This window comes from Brachyhypopomus gauderio, unplaced genomic scaffold (genome assembly GCF_052324685.1).
Source record: "Brachyhypopomus gauderio isolate BG-103 unplaced genomic scaffold, BGAUD_0.2 sc69, whole genome shotgun sequence".
Taxonomy (NCBI): domain Eukaryota; kingdom Metazoa; phylum Chordata; class Actinopteri; order Gymnotiformes; family Hypopomidae; genus Brachyhypopomus; species Brachyhypopomus gauderio.
Genome location: NW_027506890.1, coordinates 120,149 through 145,278, shown reverse-complemented (window position 1 = coordinate 145,278; position 25,130 = coordinate 120,149). Strand labels below are relative to the sequence as shown.

The 25,130-nt window shown below is 41.6% G+C and overlaps 1 protein-coding gene across 1 annotated transcript; it reads left to right on the top strand.

Moving 5' to 3' along the window:
- Window positions 1–5,396: 5,396 nt before the first annotated feature.
- Window positions 5,397–12,860, top strand: LOC143490989 (thyrotropin-releasing hormone receptor). Its single transcript, XM_076989588.1, has 4 exons — window positions 5,397–5,612; window positions 5,809–6,705; window positions 7,370–7,795; window positions 12,738–12,860. Exons 2-4 carry the CDS (start codon window positions 5,917–5,919, stop codon window positions 12,858–12,860), a joined length of 1,338 nt encoding a protein of 445 aa, XP_076845703.1. The 5' UTR covers window positions 5,397–5,612; window positions 5,809–5,916.
- Window positions 12,861–25,130: the final 12,270 nt, after the last annotated feature.

The following is a 25,130-nucleotide window of genomic DNA, read 5'->3' as shown; positions in this document are numbered from 1 at the left end:
AACCTCTAAATAACTGCATGCTTTACTTATCATCAAAGTCTTGTTAGATACACATTCCTAGTGGCCTCCCTACTATGGGCACAACAGTGAGAACATGTCAGAGTAGGGATGAGAACATCATGAACAGGCAAAGATAAGAATATTTGTGTTATTTTATTGTATAGTAAGCCATTACTCTTTGGTTTGTTTGAGATTCACATGTGACAGATTTTGTCAGCTAAATGAAAAGGGTTAAAGAGTGGGGTTTACATGTGGGGCATTAACAAGAGCTCTCCTGCTGCTATGTTCACAACTTCTGACAAATTCAGCCAAAGGTATATTTATTTGACTAGGCCCCTGGGTCAGTGTGTCAGTGCTTTTAACCTAATCTCAGCATTTGATTTAGTTGTATGGTCTGAATCATTTTGTTTAATATCTTCCACACTGTATGGCCTAGAAACAAAATTCTACTTCAGCTGTATTCCTTTGCTCAAGCCAACCAAAAAAAGCCTCAAGAAGCCCTTACTGCATACATGAAAAAACACACAAACACACACATGCAAAGCTAATCACAGCATTTGATTAACTTCTATGATCTGAATCATTTTGCCATGACATTTTGTTTTGATCTTTTGGGCCTTTATTGCCCCAGTTGAATATTTTTTTGCAAATTACTTTATCTGTCCATTTTTTGGACTGAAGTAGCTTCATATCACTTGTTGGTCTAAAAGACCCTTTGGGCTTTTGTGCCTTTTTTTGTGTGAACCCGCCAATCGCCGCTTGCGGCTATATTTATTATTTTTCTCCGCATAAAACGCATACTGCAGCCTAGACCATAAGGCCCAGGAAGACCAATCTTGGCAGAATGGTGTAGTCTGTTTGCGGGACCGTGCTAAAGTACAGACACCCACATTGGCCTGATGGTGGCGCTATAGCGCAGCATTTTGCGTTTGGGTTCATATCTCCCACCCCGTAGGTCCTAGAAACAAAATTCCACTTCAGGTGCATTCCTTGGCTCCAGACAAACAAAAAAGCCTCAAGAACCATTAAGCTCCGCCTACTTAGATTTTTTGCTAATTTGCATAATATGCAAAACCTACTTTTTTATACTAGTCCCTGGTTTTTCATCTGATCACCACAATCTTGGTGTCAAAATATTCACAAGAATCTCATTATCAAGGAACATCAACAAAACTGTGACATTGGTATACAGTCTGGTTGTCACATGTCAATCAATAGCTCTGAGGCGTGGCCAAATTGACTTCAGCAGCTATATCTCAGCAATGCTTTGACCTATCTTTATGAAAATTTATCAGTTGTTAGGGCACATGACTCAGAGGTCACAGGTCAAAGCTGGCCACGATTGTCCAATAGGGGGCGCTATAACATGGGGAAATTTGTTTCTCAGAAACCATTAGTCACATCAAGCCCAAACTTTACAGGCATCATCAGGGGCCCAAGTGGTATCAAGGCACACAATGATGACCTCATCACTCAAAAAACATGGCCGCCATGAGCCAATTAATTTTTATTTGAATTAATTGGCCATTTGACAGACTTACCATAGGTACATACACATGAAACTGACATGGTATGTTCATGTACACACCCTCTAAGACATACTCATGTTAGAAGGGAATTGCACCACTAGGTGGCGCTATACTAGAAAATCCAGAATTTCTCCTACATATTTTCACTTATCAAGAAATGCTTGCACTCATATGATTGTATGCAGAATTCCTAGCAACTTTCTAATTACATGTGCTTTGCAAAAATGTACCACTTTTTCACTATTATCAAATATATATAACTTGTCATTTTCATACTAGTCCTAGCATTTTAACTCCATCACCTTTAAATCACACCTTGTAATACTCAGCAGACTCTGAAATGCTAAGATTAGGGAGAAAATCCTAAGGTTTTCACAAATTAATATTTTTCATATGCATCATAATGCTACCATCGTAACACATCAAATTCACAGTTCAATAACTACGCCATAGTATTTCTGATTGTTATGAAAATTGACATCCACATTCACATGACCATTGTGGTGTGATGTGCCAATTTTGAGCCAAATCCGTCCACAAACAGCTCTACAGTAAATATTTTCATTTTCCATACTGAGCTGTGCAGGGAGAAGACGAGAGCTGCTCAGCCCACACGCACGTGCCATTCTCGCACACGCTGCCCCCCTCCTCCACTCCCCCACCCTTCTAACATTTTACAACCCTTGGGCTCTCCCTCCTCCCTCTCTCTCTTTCACATGCACTCACAAAAACAAAGGCCTCTCTGACCTATAGGTTTTACATACACACTAATTCTAGCCATTACTACCAATTACCCAGTGACTAATATACAGATATTTAGCTTCTTTTTTTCCACACACCCTCACACAGGACTTCCTATATGCTTCATATATACATTTCTCTAGCCATTTCCAACACACTAACTGATATTTAGCTTCACTTTTCCATCCACACTCTCAACTCATGCCCTCTATACATCCTGAAATGACATAAGAGAGGACAGAGATATGTAATTCACATTTCACACACAACCTCTATATAACTGCATGCTTTACTTATCATCAAAGTCTTGTTAGATACACATTCCTAGTGGCCTCCCTACTATGGGCACAACAGTGAGAACATGTCAGAGTAGGGATGAGAACATCATGAACAGGCAAAGATAAGAATATTTGTGTTATTTTATTGTATAGTAAGCCATCACTCTTTGGTTTGTTTGAGATTCACATGTGACAGATTTTGTCAGCTAAATGAAAAGGGTTAAAGAGTGGGGTTTACATGTGGGGCATTAACAAGAGCTCTCCTGCTGCTATGTTCACAACTTCTGACAAATTCAGCCAAAGGTATATTTATTTGACTAGGCCCCTGGGTCAGTGTGTCAGTGCTTTTAACCTAATCTCAGCATTTGATTTAGTTGTATGGTCTGAATCATTTTGCTAATATCTTCCACACTGTATGGCCTAGAAACAAAATTCTACTTCAGCTGTATTCCTTTGCTCAAGCTAACCAAAAAAGCCTCAAGAAGCCCTTACTGCATACATGAAAAAACACACAAACACACACATACAAAGCTAATCACAGCATTTGATTAACTTCTATGATCTGAATCATTTTGCCAATACATTTTATTTTGATCTTTTGGGCCTTTATTGCCTCAGTTGAATAAGACACGCACGTTTGCCATTCTCACACACGCTGCCCCCCTCCTCCACTCCCCCATGCTTCTAACACTTTACAACCCTTGGGCTCTCCCTCCTCCCTCTCTCTCTTTCACATGCACTCACAAAAACAAAGGCCTCTCTGGCCTATAGGTTTCACATACACACTAATTCTAGCCATTACTACCAATTACCCAGTGACTAATATACAGATATTTAACTTCTTTTTTCCACACACCCTCACACAGGACTTCCTATATGCTACATATATACATTTCTCTAGCCATTTCCAACACACTATCTGATATTTAGCTTCATTTTTCCATCCACACTCTCAACACATGCCCTCTATACATCCTGAAATGACATAAGAGAGGACAGAGACATGTAATTCACATTTCACACACAACCTCTAAATAACTGCATGCTTTACTTATCATCAAAGTCTTGTTAGATACACATTCCTAGTGGCCTCCCTACTAAGGGCACAACAGTGAGAACATGTCAGAGTAGGGATGAGAACATCATGAACAGGCAGAGATAAGAATATTTGTGTTATTTTATTGTATACTAAGCCATCACTCTTTGGTTTGTTTGAGATTCACATGTGACAGATTTTGTCAGCTAAATGAAAAGGGTTAAAGAGTGGGGTTTACATGTGGGGCATTAACAAGAGCTCCCCTGCTGCTATGATCACAACTTCAGTCAAATTCAGCCAAAGGTATATTTATTTGACTAGGCCCCTGGGTCAGTGCTTTTAACCTAATCTCAGCATTTGATTTAGTTGTATGGTCTGAATTATTTTGCATATATCTTCCACACTGTATGGCCTAGAAACAAAATTCTACTTCAGCTGTATTCATTGGCTCAAGCCAACCAACAAAGCCCTTAATGCATACATGAAAAAACACACAAACACACACATACAAAGCTAATCACAGCATTTGATTAACTTCTATGATCTGAATCATTTTGCCAATACATTTTGTTTTGATCTTTTGGGCCTTTATTGCCCCAGTTGAATAATTTTTTGCAAATTACATTATCTGTCCATTTTTTGGACTGAAGTAGCTTCATATCACTTGTTGGTCTAAAAGACCCTTTGGGCTTTTTTGCCTTTTTTTGTGTGAACCCGCCAATCGCCGCTTGCGGCTATATTTTTAATTAAATCTTCTTCAGACTCTCAGGAATAGAACACAACTGGCTTGGGTGATTTTTAACATTGACAGGCTTGTTCCTTATTGGGAGGCAAAATATGTTATTTTGTTCTTTTTAGTGTCTTTGTGTCTCATCTTTTAAAAAGCTAAAAATAAAACAAACACTCACAAGACACTCACTAAATGGCACATTTAGAAGTTCTATTCTTTCTTTGCACTGGAATGATTTGTTAAACCATGTAGAGAGAAGCCTGTACTCAGGGTTAGAACAGTTGCGTATGAGAGATGGGTGGAGGTGGGTGGAGGGCTGACGAGAGAAGGCAGACGTGAGGTAAATGGAAGGGGCAGCGGGACTCTTTCATGCTCACAACAGCAGAGCAAATGGACACCTCTTGTGCTGTAGCACTCTCACCTCTAACAGCTCACACACACAAATGAATGTGCACACTAATTTACAGCAGGTAGTTGGTGCCACCAGCACACTCTGCCATGTTATCGAGCAAAGGCATGTATCAGAGACAGCCGTGCTTCAGAGATGGATGGGTGGGGTGGGGGGGGGGGTATTGTTTTAAAGGTACATCTAGCATGTTTCATCATTAAGACACGCGCTGAATATTACCTAGTTGTAATTGTGTAGAGCTGATCACTGAGTGATCAAAGTGAACAAAGTGACAATATAATTATTTCATATTTTATGGTATTATAAAATATTGTTCCCAACATGTACAGTTCTAAAATCAGCCTTCCCAAATGACCAAGCGTGATGCTTTGATCACTGGGTACCATGGTGCACATGTTAGAGTAGAATAGAACAGAAATGTGTATGTGTTGTAGCCTCAAGATCAGTATGTGTGAAAGTATCTGTAAAAGTTAAGTAAGTTTCCCTGGAGTTTGACTTTTGGGTTTAAACCGAAGCAAGATAATGAGAGGGGGTTATTAAGGAGGGTTTTCTAAAGGAAAAAGACATGAAGAGTGGGAGGGGGAGAGATGCCACAGAGAAAGGGGGAAACGGAGGGTTAGTTGGTAGAGGGTTAGCTGTTAGAGGATGAGAGAAAGTGAGAGAGGAGAGAGAGTGAGAGAGGGGGGCACAGGGAGAAAAGGAGGATGCCGTGACGGAGGGGTAGCACTCTGCAGCATACGGCTTCTTCATTAGGAGGAGCACTTCACTGGAGTAGAACACACTGCGGAAGTTCTTAACGCTTCGCTCGGTCTCTCCCCCACCACCCGGCTCCATTCTACCACACCACCGGATTTCAGATCACATAAATAATCAAAAAGGAATAATCATGGTAAGTGGTTATAATTCTTTCCCTTTTACTTTTTTTCTGCACACACTGACGATGAGCTTGGAAGTAGATTGGTATGAAGTTCCTTGATTAAATACAACTATCTGTACACCCGTTATTTCATTTCTCAAATTGAAATTGGTTTTCTTTTAGAAAACCCTGAAATAAGATTTTTCTCTACTCTGTATATTTGTTGCAGGATTTCTGTTTTGGGAACTGATGGTGAGAAATTGGAGAGATCAGTCACACCTCTCCAGAGAACCCTCCTTCAGCAGTGCAGGACTGAAAGCAGCCAATTCCTCCTACGATGGAAAACGTGACTCACAGCATGGCTACAAACTTTACCAGCAGTCAACCTTTGGCCAATATGCCTGAGAATTCTTTGGAAGTCCAGGTGATCACCATTTTTCTTTCACTGCTGATCTGTGGTGTGGGGATAGCTGGCAACATTATGGTGGTCTTGGTGGTTCTCCGCACCAAACACATGATGACTCCAACCAATTGCTACCTGGTGAGTTTGGCCATTGCAGATCTCATCGTCCTCCTGGCCGCTGGACTGCCCAACATCTCTGAGGTGGTTTCATCTTGGATCTATGGTTACACTGGCTGCTTGTGTATTACCTACCTGCAGTACCTGGGCATCAATGTTTCCTCCTGTTCTATCACGGCTTTCACCGTCGAGCGGTACATTGCGATATGCCACTCCATAAAAGCACAGTTCATATGTACCGTGTCCAGAGCCAAGAAGATCATTGGTGGCGTTTGGATTTTCACCTCCCTCTACTGCATCATGTGGTTTTTCCTTGTTGATACGCACGAGATGGTTTACGCTAATGGAGTCGTGGTCAGATGTGGCTACCGGGTGTCAAGGAACCTCTACATGCCAATTTACTTTTTGGACTTCACACTGTTTTATGTGATTCCCCTCATTGTGGCTACTGTGCTGTACGGGTTGATTGCCAGGATACTGTTCTTGAACCCGTTGCCCTCAGATTTGTCAGAAAGAGGAAATGACTCGATCCATCAGGGACGGACAACCAGCACAGTGAAGGTCTCCTCCAAGCCAAGCAAGGGTGCAGTGTCCTCCAGAAAACAGGTGCAGCATTAGTTTATGACAAGACAATCCAAATAGCATTTCTTGTCATAAACTGCTGTTATTTCAAAAGCAAACCTTTCGATAACCAATTGCCCAATAATGGTATTAAAGGTTTTTCTGAAATATTTTCGTCCAGTTATTATGGAACCTACGCAAGTGTTTGAATTAATTCCCATCTGTCTCTGAATTCGGTTCTTGCTTAGTTGTTTGCATATAGTTTAGTTTTAACATGACTAAAGACTCTGTTTCTGGTTTACATTATTAGACTTATCATTTCATGTTACTCCTTTCCCACCACAGCAGGCTCTCAGACCTGCTGCTGGATTGGGTCATTCTCTTAGTGAAGATATTTGGCAAATTGGACCACGCGGCAATAATAGTGCATCATGGGACTAGAACCATATCATTAACACAAGTTGTTCTTCATTGGCTTACAATATATGGAAAATAGGAAATATACAAAATGTTAAATGTATTTAATAGAATGGCAGTACAAACTATGTCACTGAACCGTACTGACAGTATATTCATATAAAGTGATTGATTTCAACAGTCAGTAGTTCAGTGACATGGATACAGGAGTAAGTTCTGAGTTGTCTTCGTGGTGTGTGGTGTTGTCTGGCCAGCACCCTCTGTTGTTCAATACTGTTACTCTCCACCGCAGGTGACGAAGATGCTGGCCGTAGTGGTGGTGCTCTTCGCCCTGCTGTGGATGCCATACCGCACACTGGTGGTGGTGAACTCCTTCATGGACCCGCCGTACCTGGACGCCTGGTTCTTGCTCTTCTGCCGCATGAGCATCTACACCAACAGCGCCATCAACCCCATCATCTACAACGCCATGTCGCAGAAGTTCCGCGCGGCCTTCAAGAAGCTCTGCCGCTGTGAGCGGCCCGGCGGGAAGGAGAAGGGGGTGAAACGTTGCGCCCCCGTCTACTACAGCGTCATTAAGGACTCGTCCCGCCAAAGCCCCGAATATGACACGGAGCAGGAGTTCGTCAGCTCCTACACGGCCCCCGGCAGGAGGGTGAACTTTTCCGCTGGAGGAGGGGGGGGGGGGGGGGGGGGGGGGGGGGGGGGGGCACAACAGGCATGTTTAGTGTTGCCTGAACGCAGCATGTTCTGAGTTGGTTCTGAGTGGGGAGGGCCGTCTCAGATCTAAAGGTCTTAAAGGCAGCCATTATGGGGAATTAACATTTGACAGTTTTAATTAGGTCTGTCTTGGTATCTTGGTGGTACAAATACTTCTGTATAAAACATTGTGTAAGTAAAATTGACCATGGGTATCAAAGAGGGCAAAAACAATATATTCATGCTAAACTTTAGTATGAGAGTCAACAAACATTGTTTATGTTGTGTAATGGCTTATAAATAATAGGGAAACACCACAATAAACCACAACAATGATGAATAGTAATTGCATAATTCTTAATACTGCAGATGGTTTGATAACATTTGTTGTGTGTTCACCTCTGCATGATCACCTCTGAATGCATGTGTGCACAGTGGAAAAAATGTGCATGGTATCATTTTCAGTTGATTGTCCCAAACTGGCTGCTTAACATTGCTAGAGAAAAATGAGTGCACAGCTGGAAATGAACCCAGAGGTGTTCTTCAGATCAAATCTGAAGAGAAACTGCTTCAAGAAAAAAAGGGCAAGTGATTGGTTGCAAAATAATGCCTTCAAAATCCCAGCAGTCACAAGACCATACATTACACATGTAAGAAAGATGATGATGATGATGATGATTGTAATGTAATATTTGATGGCAAATCATTATCCTAAAGGAACACAATCGATGTTGCCAGTGTTACTGGGAAACATAAAGCATTTTGATTGTGTGATTTTTTTTCTTTTGTTTCTTCTTTTTCCCAGGATGAAATACATTTACTTACAGTTTTGTGGAAATGCATGTGTCACTCGTTAGCATAACTTCCCATGTTTATTGTTTGCAAAAAGTCCACGTAAATGTTTTAATAATAAAAAGCCACTGGACACAGATCACACCAAACATCAACCTGCCCTCGCTGCATTCTGATAGGCTGATGGGTATAAGGTCATAAACAGCTGATTTGGATGAGTCTGTGTTAAATGATCAAGTGTAAAAGGCTATTGCCTCTATAGGAGTGATAATGAGAGTGTTTACAATGGCGTTTACACTAAAGACCGTAATTGCACTTGGGAGTTGTGTCAGGAGCTTCAGAGCGTATGGGTCAATCTATTAAAGCTGTGATATTTGTGCTTGGTGGTTATCACTCAGTTTATGACATGTTCAGAGAACAGCTGCTACTTATGATGATTTAATATTGCTGAGATGTCTTTTAGCTATAGAGGCCTTTTGTTATATCAATTATTGTGAAATGGATGTAAATATTGTTGTATTTATAATGAACTGGTTTTGTGATTTCTGAGTATTGATTGTCTTCATAAACTGTGCCAGAGATAATTAAACTGTTTGAAAATACAGTGGTGTATCAGTGCCTATTAGTACCACCAGAGCCAATGACAGTCCTTTAATAGAACAGCCATTTAATATACTCACATACTATTCATTCTTGTTGATATTTTTAATGATTTTCTCTAATATGGGAATGCTTGGATTGGTTTTATGGCATGTACAGAGTGGCTTATTTAGCTCTCTAAAGATGCTAATTGAAGTCTCAAAGGAAATTACCGAAATTATGCTTGAAAAGACACTAAATATCGCTATAGAGAACGTCATGTCCTAATTAGCATATTAGTGGCATCATCTCTTATATTTCTATGCTGCTTAGTGTCAGATGGTGTCAGATTGGCCTTTGGTTGCTTCTCTCCTTCTCTCTGTATTCACCTTTATTGTATTTTAATACAGTCTAATTCTCAATTAATCTGTTCGTGCGTGACATATTTTTTTCTGTTTCTGAAATTCAGCCCATTAATGCTACACATTAACCAGCAGTCCTAAAAATCCAGCTGTTTATTTCAAAGATGGAAAAAGATATAGCAAGATGGGCAGAGGCCCATCACCCCTCCAGAGACACTCCATAGCTCTGATTACTTGGTACCAAACTTGTACACAGTAGTCTGATTATGAGCTGGTCTTACCCAGTATAGAAAACATGTTATTTGCACTACAGGAAACACTTAGAATAATAAGCAGACAGTAAGTGCTTATGCAACTCTGCCCAGTTAAAGGACACTTCTTACTTCTATATAGAGCTGCATTTGAGTATTTCACTGCCAGCCACCTTTAGACTTTTTTAACAATTTTTTTAATCCATTTTTAATTCTTAATAGGCGTGCATTATTAAACTTAAATCATCTTCATTTTTCAGAACATCACTAATATAAAAATGGGAGGGTATTATTGTTCAGTCTGAGCAAGTCCATTTAAGTATTTAGTTTGTTTACAATAATCTAAACATGATTAATTATAAATCCAAGAACAGTGATCATTAATTAATATCATATTGATATACACAGTTTTTAAAGGGTTATTTTGGAATCCCATTTGCAAAAATCGAGACCTGAGGTGAAATGCAAATAGCCAGAAAATAGCCATAAACTGCATTCTGGCTACAGGTTGATATTGGTGCTTCCCTGGTTACAGCCTGTATTTGGTGTTTCCCTGGTTACAGTCTGCCTTTGGTGTTTCCCTGGTTACAGTCTGCATTTGGTGTTTCCCTAGATACAGTTATCGGTTGTTTCATTTTTTTTAACTTCCTTCTTCACTTCTCCCCAGTCAACATGCCTCTTCATTCTTCAGAGTGAAGCGTAAGGCGTCCTGTCCATGAGCCAACACTCCACACTCCACACTCTGGCCACTTGTTCAATGTTAATGCCACATGAACAGGGGAAAAGAAAAAATAATCTAGAAATGTGTCTGCCATCTCTACTCAAGCACCTTATTAAACTCATTAGATCTGTCCTCCATAACTGGAATCAGACAGGAACCTTCCTAGAAGGGGATGTAAGCTAATGTAAGCTACCTATGACTGATGATTTCTGTGGCGAGAGTTTTCTCTCTTTTTATAATTTTGAGTTCTATGCTGCTTCTACTGAGTTAAATGAAACCACCTGGTTTTTAGAACTACTCTGACTACAAAACATGATTAATCCACATCAATTGTGCTTCCAGAAATTGCTTATAATGGCCCTTATTATCTATTTAATTTGTGAGTACACAATTAATTATTTTATTATTAGTTAGTTTGAAAAAAATACTTACAGAAATTGTAGTAATTACAAAAAATTACAAAAGTAATAACAAAAACATTTTTATTTTACGTTTCTTTTAGGTCTACAGGGACATGTTGTTATCAGAGAATGCAGGAGATACATGGGTGTGGGCGGTGGTCCTAGCCTGCTGACAACATTCACACGATGAAGAGCTGCACAGCTGAGGAACTGTATGTGATCCATAACTGTGTCTGCACTGCCTATCTTTGTGTAATGAGCCATGCTTACATTTACATTTACATTTGCAGCATTTAGCAGACGCTCTTATCCAGAGCGACTTACTAAGTGCTTTGCTTCTGATCACAGAATACATTCTAGGTAATAGTACAGATAGGCCAGAATTCAAGACACCATTGAGTCAGACTACTACTACACTACATGAGTCAATGTCATTACCAAGTGTTTTGCAAGTTAGACGTTTGCCAAGAAGCGCAAATAACCATAGACAGACATACAATTTAAGAACAAGCTTGCAAAGCGAATGTCCAGAAAGGAGTAGCGCTACACAGAAATATCATGATTATTGATTTGTCCTATAGTCTCCAAACCCATTATCGTCCTGATTAGAGTCTAACACATATATTTACTCAGCACCAAAATTTCAGCGATAGCTGTAGTATCGGTTGTGTTTACATTCACATCCAGATTCTATATGGAATAAACCTTCAGCGATATGTTTTATAATTCCAGTGTCACAATTCATGACCTCAGGACAGCGGTGTTAAGGAACGACCACAGCCTATGAACCTCAAGGCCAGTGTGGCCATGGACCTTGAAATATACCGGAGACCCTTGAAAAGCTTGTTTATAGCCAACTATAAATAACCAGGCAGCCAAGCTAGTGCTTGCTTGCATTGTTTGCTTGAATTATTGTCATTAATTCAGAGGGCTCTTGAAATGTTCCCAACCCCTCCAAGACTCCGTGAACCTTCCTGACGAAACAGCGAGAGACTAAAGTGTACCACAAAGACCTGAGCGCCTTGTCGGTACGATGATGAATGCTGAGTTGAACTCCATGTAAAACCTATAAATATGCGAATAATACAGTCACACAAACAAGCGAACTGCCGAGTTGGATTGCCGAGTCAAGAAATCTACTGCTCATGTCATGAATATGAATATTTAATGTTGTCAACAATTACTTTCTTTCCTTCTCTCTTTCTCTCTTTTAGGGTTAACAGAAGCCACCTCCGCACAAGGTTTCCTGGGGCTAATGGAGAATGGTTGAAATGTTCATGCATGATCTTATGTGAGTGTGTGAGTGTGTGTGTGTGTGTGTGTGTGTGTGTGTGTGTGTGTGTGTGTGTGTGTGTGTGTGTGTGTGTGTGTGTGTGTGTGTGTGTGTGTGTGTGTGTGTGTAAGCATGTGCTGGATATATCAAGAAGCCACAGAGATGGAATTGAATAGAGAGAGAAGGAGATGGAGAAGGATGAGGTGAGCTTTCTCACGCACTGTATTTATCATTTCCCATGAACTATCTGACAAACGTAATGTATGCATCCCCAAGCACTTCAGCTCCTCCGCACTGTCTCGTGTGTCAAGAGCGGGTGTGCATGTGTGTTTGTGTTCTCTGCAAATATACTAAAAAGGCCTCGAGAGCCCTTGTTGGGTGTACGTCAGTCCTGACTGTAGTACTCCACACAGCCCTCAAAGCCACTATACATCTTAATAATGTTCAGATTGCCCCATTCTCATAGTTAAAGTGCTGGCAGAGATTAACGTCTAAAGAACGAGGGCAAACAGGAATAAAAGTTTTATTGTGTCGCTTGTTGTCATGACTCGGCAATTATAACGTCCTCCATAACTCCGCCAGGTGGAGGAAGGTGCAGGGGCCGAGCAGAAGGAGGATGGTGCTGGAGGCGTGTGGGAGGGGGCGGCGCTGAGAAAACCTTCCCATGAGCTCCACTCTCTGCAGCTTCAGAGGCTGAAGCGCTGAAGATTAGCGGCATGTCCGCACAGCTGTGCTTACCACAGAACTTTCTGTGCCCCAATCAGGATGCGCAGAGAACCGGCTCTCTCCGAAGAGCAGATTTCACACTCCAGAGGTGATTATGATGACAATGTTGATGATAATGAAGATGATGATGAAAGATGATGCTCATGCCAAAGCACTGTAGAATAATGAGCAGCATTTGCAGCAGATCACAGCTGTCCTCCCCGTCACCATAACCAGCACTGATCACTGCTGGCCTATATTCCCCTTTACGTTAACACAACCAAGCTGATAACCGCAATGATCACAGAGCCTTATGGTTAATAAGCAGGCGTATGATGTTCTATGTTATTCTAAGCGGGGTAAAGGCTGAGGACAGCAGCCACACCTGGTCTTGTGCCCAAGTCCTGCAGGCAGTAAACATGTGCTCTGAGCACTAGAGCCCAGCACACATTTCATCTTCCAAAGTGAGAGTCACCTCCGTGAGACCCTCACCTTCGTCGTGTGAGCTGTCAGTGTGAAAGTGGTTGATCTTTTTAGATTACCACGGTTCTCAGGTCTTCGTCTACGAAAGGGAGCATGCTGCTTCTCCAGACACTGGCCACCTCCTCACAGAAACACTTGAAACCTCTTTTCTGCCTCTTGAAAGAACGGCACTTAAAAAGAATATTATCACTGCAAGGTCTTGCTCATTCCGAATACATGATCTAATCTTCCTTCATGTTTCTGGTTCTCTAGTTGTCCTGCATTTTGAGTTTGGTCTTTGTGTGTTTGACTTAAATTCTTGTTCTTCTATTATTACAGTGCTCTTCATGAATGTTTGGGCTGTCTGTCCTTGTGTGTCACGTTTCTGCCCAACCCAGGATACCCCCCCCCCCCCCCCCCCCCCCCCCAAAAGGTAATTTAGGAGTGTTAGAGGGAAAACATAAGGAAATCAAAATCAGAAGGCAGGGCAGGGATCCCGCAGGACTGGCACTAAGAATGGTTGATTTACAGAAGAGTCACTTAAGATAAGTTGATGAGCTTCTCAGCGAATTAGCATCTCTTGTCCTCCCACTGTGGGGCGTGAGCACCCAGGAGGTGCAGCATGCACAGGCTGATTCTGGAGGCTGTGAGCCTGGAGCTGGTGTCTGTAGCTGCTGTAATGGCCGCAGTGACGATGGCCCATTGCCCATCTTAGACACCTGGGTAAACAGCAACCATATGGGCGAACGACATTTACTGGTGTTTCACACCCAAGCTAGCACGCTGTCTGACACAAACTGGGAGACAATCAGGCATGAAGTCATGAAGTGTCTGCATAGAAACACACACCATGTGGTGTGGCTGCCCGACATGACTCTTACATGAGTGTTAGATTACTCATACCAATTCCTGACATTACACGATAGCTAGACTTTTTTTCAAATTTTCTTTTACATGTGTGTGTCTGTATGTTTGTGTGCATGAATTGTCATTCATGACATTCATGCAGGTGTCTCTCCATACAGCACTCCCAGTGCAAACTAAATCCAGCCTGGTTCCTCTGTGTCTGCAAACTGAGCCATGGTTTTGGCAGTGTGCATCTACTGGGGCATCTATAACATACATTAGCTCAGCTTAAAGCCAGTTGAGTAGTTGGGTAGTTGAGTAATTAGTGGCTTGCCTCATGAATATAAAAAAAAACAAAGGGCAAGAATGGATCTGGCATGTAACCTTTATCTGCTGTCACTTCTGCTGTGTCCACTGAGCTTTGCCCTCTCCTCTGCTCCGTCTGTGAGAGGGACGCAGGGCTCTGGGAGAGCTGAAAGACCAGAGATCAGATCTCATGTCTTTCCAGAGCTCTGTCCATCTGCTATTTGGCATTAGTGATTGAAAAGGGCTGATGCTATTGATTATGATGCCTGACCCATATAATCACAGAGCATTTCTCAAGCACATCCACATATCGACCAAGCTAAAACGTACTCGTTCTCTCTCTCTCTCTCTCTCTCTCTCTCTCTCTCTCTCTCTCTCTCTCTCTCTCTCTCTCCCTCTCTCTCTCCTTCTTCATCTGTCTGTTTTTGCCTGTCCCTGTCTGGTCTTGCTATCTCCTGAGGCATGTGTTAGAAGCAGGTAAAATAATAATAAGCTACCAAGAATGACCCAGAATGACAGCTGAAAACCAGCCATGTAGAAAGACACACACACACACACACACACACACACACACACACACACACACACACACACACACACACACACACACACACACACACACAATCTGTCCTGTCTTCTCATTGTTTTTTTTTTTTATTTCTCATCACCTGCTTCTAAATTCTCAAAACAGACACCTTCATCTTCAAATTCATATGCGTATACATTTATATATTGTACTTTTATTCTATCTCACACTTCCTATCTTTTGAAGTCACTGCAGATTACTAATGTATTGGGAATCCTCCAGAAAGGATTTGATCAGCTCCCTCCATCAGAGGCAAGCAGCTCGGGCCATTAGAGTGCAGTCGAATTCAAAACACTGGAGCCCAAAGCTCAAGCTCACTGCAAGAGAGAGGACCCTCATAACTCTGCATGAATCTTCCATCAGCCTCAAGTAATGAGCCTGTAATCCTCCTGCACATGCCAGCTCCCACCAGCTCAGTCAGCAAGCTAATTGAAAGTAGAGGAGGCAGCGGGGCCGCGTGAGACGGGCCGGTGCCGTCGCCCTCTTAGATCGAGTCGTCACGCTGTGTCTGGGGGAGCGTCTCTGAAGTGTTGCCCGAGCACGACCCCATCTATCCTTCATTAAAACGCACAAGCTGCCTTTCGGCTGGACATGCCGCAGTGTTAGCGTGTTTGCGTGTGGCGTGTGCCCCTTGGAGGACTGGGGAGTGTGGAGCAGCTGATCAATGCTTCTGTTATGAGGCTGCCAACAAAATGGACAGTCAGTCCGTTGTGTGCGCTCTCCGTGTTTATGGGCAATCATAGGCAAAGAGCTTAATTCTGTAAGACTTAAGGGGGATTATCTCCCAGCCACCAAGGCAGGATCTTTCTGCTGTAGAGTATTAAACCTTTTGAATAATGTTTTTTTTGTTAGGTTTCCAGAGGATTTTGAATATGGTGGTCTTGCACACTCTGAGCACAGGTGTGTTTACAGATGGTTGTGAAGTCCAAGTCAAGCTAGACTATGTTGATGAAGCACTGGCAAGCCAGGTTGATCCTGCTTGTAGTCCATTAGTGGGAGCTTCTCTCAGTCTGCTGCAGGCTGATACAGCAGCACGACCATCCATAACAGCACGACCAGCCATAACAGCACTAGCGCTTCTTCATTTAGGAAGCGTTCTATAAGCAGTAGAGCCTCATGAGCTACAGGGAACATGCAGCCCAGGGACGAGACTTTATGGTTAAATGACATCATGGCCACCACACTAGTTTGGCCCACCGGTGAAAGAAAGAGTAAAAAATAGCTCAAGCACCTTTACTTTATCTATGTTTCATGTTTAGTCTGCCAGTAACATTTAAATGATAACAAGGCAAACCAAAGACATATTCAGAGCTCAGGCTATGTTTAAAACCAGAACAAGATGATTACCAAATCAAGGTAAAAAAAAAAAAACAAGAGACAAAAATAGAGCAAAAAAATACAAAAGAGCAAGTTGAAAAACAGTAGGGTGGAAACACAAATCAGGAATATTAAAAAGTCACTCAGCAACACAGTGAAGGACAACAGTGTTTATAAGTGAAAAGCAAAATTTGAATAAGATGAAACAGTTCATGATGATCTGGAGATTGGCTCATGATTCAGCGACGGCTGTAGGGTGATCACCACCTGGCTCACTGGGGAAGTCTGGGAAATGTAGTTCAGAAAATAGCCAGCATGCACAGTGGCCTGAACGGTAGAACTTGGAGCTGGCATGACATATTTATTATTTATTTTGGATTTCTGGGGTTTAAAAAAATGAAAAACCCAATCTAAAAGGTCCAAAAGGAAACATGTCCTCAGCACTATGCTTGGGACGTTAGCAGGGAGGGAGAGAAAAGAAAGTGCAGGAATGGAGCATCTGTGTTCTCATTACCATAAAACAGTAAGCACTGTGGTGAGGAGAACCGAGAGGAACAAGGGTGATGTTGGTGAGAGGAGGTCTTCAGGCACAGCACCGCGGCACAGGAGCTGTTTCACTTGGCATCCTTTGCACGCAGCAATGAGTAATGTGCAGCACTGGATGATCACTATGAACAAATTTGCAAATTTCCCCAGTGGGGGACTAATAAAGGACTATCTTATCTTAACATTTACAGCCTATAGTTATATAATTAATGTGCTTCATCCTAACATTATCAGGTTTGTAGCCAGTATTAAAAACTTTTGGGCAATTTGGGCATACACTTTCTACTCAAATCCTAGGCTATCTCACATTTCTATAATTTGTTTTTATAGACCATTGCCATTACAGACCACATAGTGAGAAGGTTTGTGATGAAGTTTATTCTTGCTTTTTTTAAATGCCTGTACTGTTTTCTTCACTTGAACCTAAAAATCCCTTCACGAAAAATTGGAGAGTCAGTAGGAAGTGAGATCAACGATGGAATATCTAAACTAAGTCCTTTGCTGAACCCAGCCAGTGAATACAAAACACACACAAAAAGCAGGTAAAACCACTTTTTGCTCGTTTAACTGACCCTATCAGGAAAGACTTGGATTTGGCCCCTTTTATGCCCAGATGTGTTGTCTATTTTTATTTTTTTCAAATAAGGTAGTTTGTGAAAAGCTACTAACAGTTCCATCTGAATACTTATGTTTCAAAAAGATTTAATACGTATTTACCCCTCAGAACATTTTGTCATTATTTTCTCCAGGGTGGTTAATGCCTTAATTAGGCATGTCAGACACCGCATAACCCCACTCCTCCACCCCACACCCCCCACCCCCATCCCATAATTGTCATCCTGCTGTAGATAATAGCTTTGAGATGTAATAGTACTCCTGTGTGTGTGCTTTATAAATACAATTTAAGAAAACTCTGTTCTACAGCATGTGGGGAGAAACACAGTGGCTCAGAGGAAGAAAATGAGGTCGTCAGTGTTCTATGAAAATGAGTCACTACATCCTCATATCTGGGTTTGGTAAACTGGTTAAATGGAAAGCAAAATCTCTCTCTCTCTCTCTGGTACAGACATATGGTTATTCAGTTGGGGGTAAAACAGACACATAGGCTTGTTCCCTTCAACGTTAGAAACCTTAGGGAAACCTGGTTCAGGCATGCCTGAAGACTTGGCAATTCCCCTGAGATGCGTGTCATTGTAAGATAAACTTGACTTTAAGATTGTTAGAGGCAGAAGTCCTCACATTCTTTTATGCATTTCTATTTTGTGATTACCTAGGAATGTTGTAGCATGTTCCCAGCTTATATTTTAAGTGACAAGGAATTTTTTTTACTGTGGATTGTACTATCCTATGAAATGTAATGTCTGCCCTATGGTAATCATATGCATATATTCAGAAATATGAAGATGAAGATGAAACACTTGATAGTGTCAACATTTGTGCATCTATTATGTGTGTGTGTGTGTGTGTGTGTGTGTGTGTGTGTGTGTGTGTGTGTGTGTGTGTGTGTGTGTGTGTGTGTGTGTGGTTATGAGAGTAGTAGTCCTCTGTGTTTTACCACACCACTGCCCGCTCATCTTGGCGACTAGTGACTAGTGAGGGATCAGTACGTCCTTCTCCACCCACGCCTTGGCCACAGAACACAAGACAAACCTCCACCTTGGTGACAGCTCTGTCAGCCGTTTCATAGCAACAGCCTCTTTTAGTTCCCCCATTATTACGCTATTGTGATGCTAATAAACAAGCTGTACAAAGTCCTCCTCTTCTGTTTCAGAGGAGGAAATAAAGCAGCATTAGTCAGTGATACAAAGAAACCTGGCCCGAAAAAGGGAAATTTAAGCAAAAGCTCTTTGAGGGCTTAATTATTAATATTTAAATGTTTGTGTAAATGGTGTGTGAGGGCTCTTGATTCGGGACTGAAATGCGAGTCGAATATCGTGTGATTGCTGTGGTCTGAGTTAAGGCTTTTTGGTGAGGAGAGACATAGAGAGAAAGGAAACGGAACAGGGTAGAAAAACAACTCCAAAAATATGACGAGTGAATATATGACATAAGGAGAGTCCACCAAAGGTTTGGCATCACAGAGGATCAGAGAGAGAACGGCAATGGTTACATCTGAATTGGAAGAAAACAAATAAAACAGGACAAACACATTCGATTTGAGGAGGCGCTACATCTTAATGCTGTTATAGGTTTATAAGAAGGGACATTACTCTTCCAACATACATTCAGTTTCAATATTTCATTGGAAGCCACTTTAAATTTCATGTTACAGGGACAGCGCAAATAAATTTGTTACACATAATTCATCATGGACATAGCGGAGTTAGCATACTGTATTCTAACAAAAAACAAAGTTAATTTGTTTCATTTGTCAGCCTGAACTAATTACCACAGCTGTATGTATAGCCAAGCTGGACCACCATCAGTCTTATCTGCTTTGTACAGTATTGGTGTCTGCTTTCTGCAGCAATGTAATGACTTAAGACAAACAGCAGAGCAAAAAGTTGGCCAACAAAGTGTATTTGGAGCCTTCAGCATTGTTTTTGTATACATGTCATTAATTGTTTCAGCAAACAGTGGCAGGCAAGACCACTTGTTACGTGTTAGGTGTTATCACTGCATAAGTGAAAACCTCATCAAAAGATCCACGAGGTAGTTAACACACAGAACACAAATCACATAATATACAAGGAATTAATATACAGAGATACTGTTTTGTATCGAGCCCAGTTGCTTTCAATAGCGCTGCTACAGAACATTTTGAGGGGCTCTTTCTGAACCCTCTTAGCCGTCTGAAGACATAGTGGAGCTGTTGAGTGCTCTGTCCACAACCAGGAGTCATTTCAGACTCTCATTTGGATTCCTGTAGCAATGGCCAAACTGTTGTGCAACAAAACAAACAACAACAAACACTATATGGTAAGGCATTTTTGGGTCCTTTTTTTGAAATTACAAAATAAGAGAAAACTGCAGTTTGTAGCCATATTGTAGCAGCAACTGGTCTTTTATTAGATTGTACAATGCGTTGTTAGCCATGCGAATTCTGTGTTCAAAGTTTTGCTAGTTTGAAGACCTTGGTCAGTGCATTTCCGGTTAAATGTCTGAGAAACAAATGTCCATTTTTATGCTTCTTTATTGTCATGGTAATTACACTTGTTTGTCTGTGTCTCTCTAGGTTTGGTCTCTGTTTACAAGTGCTATTTGTGCCATGTTATTGTGTTTCCACGGAAATGGAGCAGTGCTCCTCCACTCCTACACACCTGTGTCATCCTAGTAATTGTCCCTTGTCAAGTCCCTAGTAGAAGAGCTCCTTGTTCTGGTCCTGTATACACAGTGAAAGATGGTTGGATTAGGAACACTTTAAAAACTAAAAATGGCTTGGTCCACTTTTTTGGTTCATTACAGCATGAAGAACAACAGCAGAACATTCAAGGCCTGTGGTACGATAACTAATGGTCCTAGAACATTCCAGGAGATGTGGCTTCATGTGGTTCCTGCTAGATGTGGAGCAGTCCATCTGTGTTTCTCAACAGGATATGGGACTCGATGACTCCAGACAACCGTCTACCATGTGTCCAAGGTCTGTTGAGGAAAAGTGTTGCTTGCCTCAACACGGGTGGTCAACAGCAGCACATGTGTTGGTCTATGCCTGTTGTACCCTAGAATGGTCATTGGTTGCACTTGCCCACAGGTGGGTGAGCTGTTCCATCGTTACATGTCGTTGCTGTGTCATTGTCGTAACACACGACACTTGCCTCTTGGCCGCCCACTGTGTGACCATCGTCTGAATGTTTGTTGATGGTTCCTCCACTCTTGGTACCCCCCGTGTTACCATGGTACAGGAACCGCCCCCCTAGCTGCTTCTGAAACACTACCACCACACCTCCACAATCCAACTGTTACTTGAGAGCAATGAAGATGCACCATTTACCACCTGCTGGTAAATGTTACTATAATTGCCCTAAATGTGGAAAGTTAGTAGGCAGTTAAACCACACAACCTCTTCCCTCACGCACATTTTAATGAGTCTTACAATCTTTCACAAATACAAACATCTCCATTTTTAATTGAATTATTCATTACTAGTAGCAATTGTTACTCAATTGTTAGCACAGTTCAGCACTATGCATAACTACCTAGCAAAGCTAGCGTTATAGCTACAACGTGACTACCCAACATATTTGTATATAGAAACCACTACATTCAGAACGACATTTCGACGGCCATTTATGTAAGCATACTCTGCAAGTCATAGTTACTACTCATTCTGCCTTTGGGCAGTATTTATCCTCACCTAAATGTGGAAAGTTCGTAGGCAGTTAAACCACACAACCTCTTCCCTCACACACATTTTAATGAGTAAGGACAAAGCGGCTAACTGGTTTTCTCTCCACAGCCCCAAACTCCCCCTGCCGGTGGTCCCCAGCAACGTCGCTCCACATCTCCACCCACAATTCCACCATTGACATACATCCTGAGCACCTTACATTACCTTCTGCTCTGCAGTGGACAGGTCAACATATATGAGAGTCAATTGGAATGTATCCACCCAACTGACACTTTATACACTGGTCCCTGTAGTAGTGTGCAGTATTGTATCCAGTATGTGGCAAACACAAACCATACTTTGGGGTCATTTGAACATAGTTCTGCCCACTTGTGAAAAGGTTTCTGTTCCTCTTGATTGGCAGCATGCAGTGCACCACAAGCCAACTCTAATTACTTAGTGGAATATTTGGTCATCTGGGTATATTTCACATATTTCACACATATGTGTTTTGGTCACATACTGCATATAGCACACTAATCTTGGGCCCAAACAGCACAGGACTAGTATATAGTATATAGGCTATTTAGAACACACCCTTGGTTCTTTACTTGGCATTGTATGCATATATCTATGTGTTTACTGAATGTTGTACTGTCCTCTCCCTCATGTTTCTGAGCTTGGCCTACATACTTGCATACAACAGTTGCTGTATATCTTTAGTTTCACATTTTGATCTCCTCTCTTTGTGGTTTTGTTTATCGGTTTAGTCACAGTGGACTTTAACTACACTGACAGGTACTTGAGGGCCTGCTGCTCAACATCTACAGAGATATTTGCCATTGTTCCTACTAATGATCACGTCAGGGTAAAAGAGCGGATCGCCTCCCTGCTAATTTCTTCAACCCCGTTAGCACCTTGACTGAGCTTGTTAGTGTTGCCATGCCGATGAGAGTGGAGTAGTTCAGCGGACCTGTCACATGTCTGACAATGGACTGTGTCATGTGCAGGGCACATACTTGTTTTTATGAATGGAGGTGGAATTCAATTTTATGTCCTTGCTCTTAATATAAACTCATAGGCAATGCATTCACATTGCTGGAAGTCACTAGAGCAAACTATTGAACAATATTTTATTCATAGTTTTTATTAATCATAATCATACCATAATTTCTCCTTTTCATAATAAAAAGCTTTAGTTTTTGTTCATTTCTTATTTATGCATTTTCTTTTAAACCAGTTTGTCCAGATTTGGTAGAGTTCTGAGTCATTTGGAGCAGAGCTGTTTGGGGGGCTGTAACATACAGGCAGCTGTGTGTAGGAGTATGTCTTTAGTATGTCTTCAGTATGTCTTTGCCCCATACTTCTTGCCTGGCTTTTGACATCACGTTCGCTGTGCCCTGCATTGTCTAACACAATGGTAAGCCTACACGCCCTGCGTTCTTCAAACACCATGACAAACACTGCTATGATACTCCATACTGTGTAGAACCCTCAGAATGAACTCAGAAGGTTAAGGTTGTAGCTTTGCCACTTATTTTTACTAACCTAGGATCCCATGCATGTCAGCAGTTCATTTGTCCAGTATATTGTTTTTGCTCATTTAGGTCAGTACCATGTAGTAAATGTAGTACATCACATAATCCATATATGGATTCTATATAATATCTATATAATATATAATATATGCACCTTGTCAAATATAGCCCCACCCCCACCTGTCATGGCTTTGTTTTGTTTTTCAATGTGCTAATGGTTGGGGTGTTCTCCTGCCACGCCCCTGTCAGCCCCGCCCCTTGTTAACGTTGCCAGCTGTTGCTATTTTAGTACCCTCGTTATGCCCTGTGTATGTATACCCTGTGTTTACTATGTTTCTTGGCTGGTCTTTGTTTGTTATACAGCCCTGTTAGCGTTTGTGTCTGTAAGTCTGCTAAAGTTTATCCAGTTTGTCCTTTGTTTAATTATGTCTACAAGGTCTCGATGTATTGGGTATGTTTCTATGTATGACTCCTTGTCTGATGTGACCCAGGCTTGTTTGTACAACTCTTCTCATGGATTTGCCATGAATAAATATTATAAATATTTATTATAAACATAAATATAGGTGATATTTGTAAAAATGCCATGTATCAGGCAGTAAGCAGCAAAATTAGCAGGTCGGAATAAAAATAATGAATGCTTTATAAGATCATTTTATTTATTTTAAAAGGGGAAGATGAGGTTAATGTAGTGGTCATTTGTCTAGATGTGGACTGAACCATGTCCATTAGTGTACATGCACTGTAATCCTAAAAAGGATTTTAGGTGTCTGCTAAAACTCAATTAAATAAAAGGCTTTACCTCTGCCCTATGAAGTCTATATAAACCAAGTCATTTTATTATTGAATAGATAATATTGCATTAAAAGTATATTTGAATGACTTCATTATTGATATTATATTCTTCACAGTTGAATTTACTCACATTCTAATTGGTATATTGATTTGTTGTATAACAAATTTCACTAAAATAAATTTCCCAAAGTGCTGACCTAAGTCCATCTCCTTCTAACACAGTGCATAAATGAACAACAGCTAAACTGACCTCAGAACAGCGGCTGCCGTAATCCATCAGTTCGGTTGCAGCCCTCTTTGCTGATTTAAGGAAAATAGGGTGAGGTGAAATATGAGTGTTGTGTGTCACAGCAGATGGGAGATGGGTGAGCATTTTTCTTAGGTAGCAAGTGTGGAATCTTGGGTTACTCTTCATGGCATCAATATCTGCTGAGGAGACTTTTCATTTCTCACTGTGTTGCTGCTGAAGCCGCCCTTCTTTGTCCTGGCTCAGGAGTTATATGGCATCCATAAATAAAGGCAAGTGAGGTGGTAATCTGGGGTTATGGGGACACGCCCTTCCCAGGATCTCCTCTCTGCAAGGCAAGGCAGACCAGCATGGGACACATGCACACACAGCAGTGTGGCAAAGACCACGCGATCACATGTATTGCAGTCCAAGGGTGATTTAAAACCCTCTTCCATCAGAACAAACGAGACTGGAGTTACTATGCTGTTGCGTAGCGTACTCCGTGTGAAAGGAAAATGTGAGCGGGATGCTTTTTAGCTTGTGGTGTTCTAGGCTTAAGGGTAGCAAAAAAAAAAGAGTGTAAAGAATCATTTCTTTTGGAATACAAGACTGTGCTCAAAAGGACCTGTGGATGTTATAGGTGGATCATACAGGTGCATCTTAGTTGGCGCAACTCCAACAAATCTGGTGGTTATTGTGACTTTGAGTTTTGTGTGTTTATTAACTCCATCAAATGAAATGACATTGAGAGAGCAGTTGTCAGGCGAGCTGGCCGCTGTTCAGATTTAATGATCCATGAGCGGTCAGTGTGGACCGTGATCTGAGCCCCTTTGGATGCGGATTTCTTCATTACAGTGAAGGACCACAGTGCAGATAAGAAATCAATTTGCAATCAAAAGCAATATGCTCAAAGATGGAAAACAACAGATCACTGTAGGGCCATTAAGACCGATCACTGTTGTATGTCCCCCACACATGGATGCCACAAGAATCATGGATCATACTTCAGACACTTGGCCAGATGGATATCAAAATTTTCTATAAACACATAAGTATCCTGGGTGCTTCATGGAGAATAAGGCTACCCTGTAGCCCTCCTCAGTACCAGGCACCACTGTGGTGGAACCAGCCTCTAGAGGAAGTTCTTTTCAAATGGTTTGTTGTGACTGTCCAATGAATTGTTCATTGAGTGACGGCATGATTCAGACACTGGACACTGGGGTACAGTGTTATCAGGCAGGTGCTTTCCCTCTGCTTAATCCATGGTGACCCGTAGGTGTTTTGGGGTAGCCCATGGTGACTCACAAGTGTTTTGGGGTAGCCCATGGTGACTCACAAGTGTTTTGGGGAAGTCCATGGTGACTCACAAGTGTCTGAG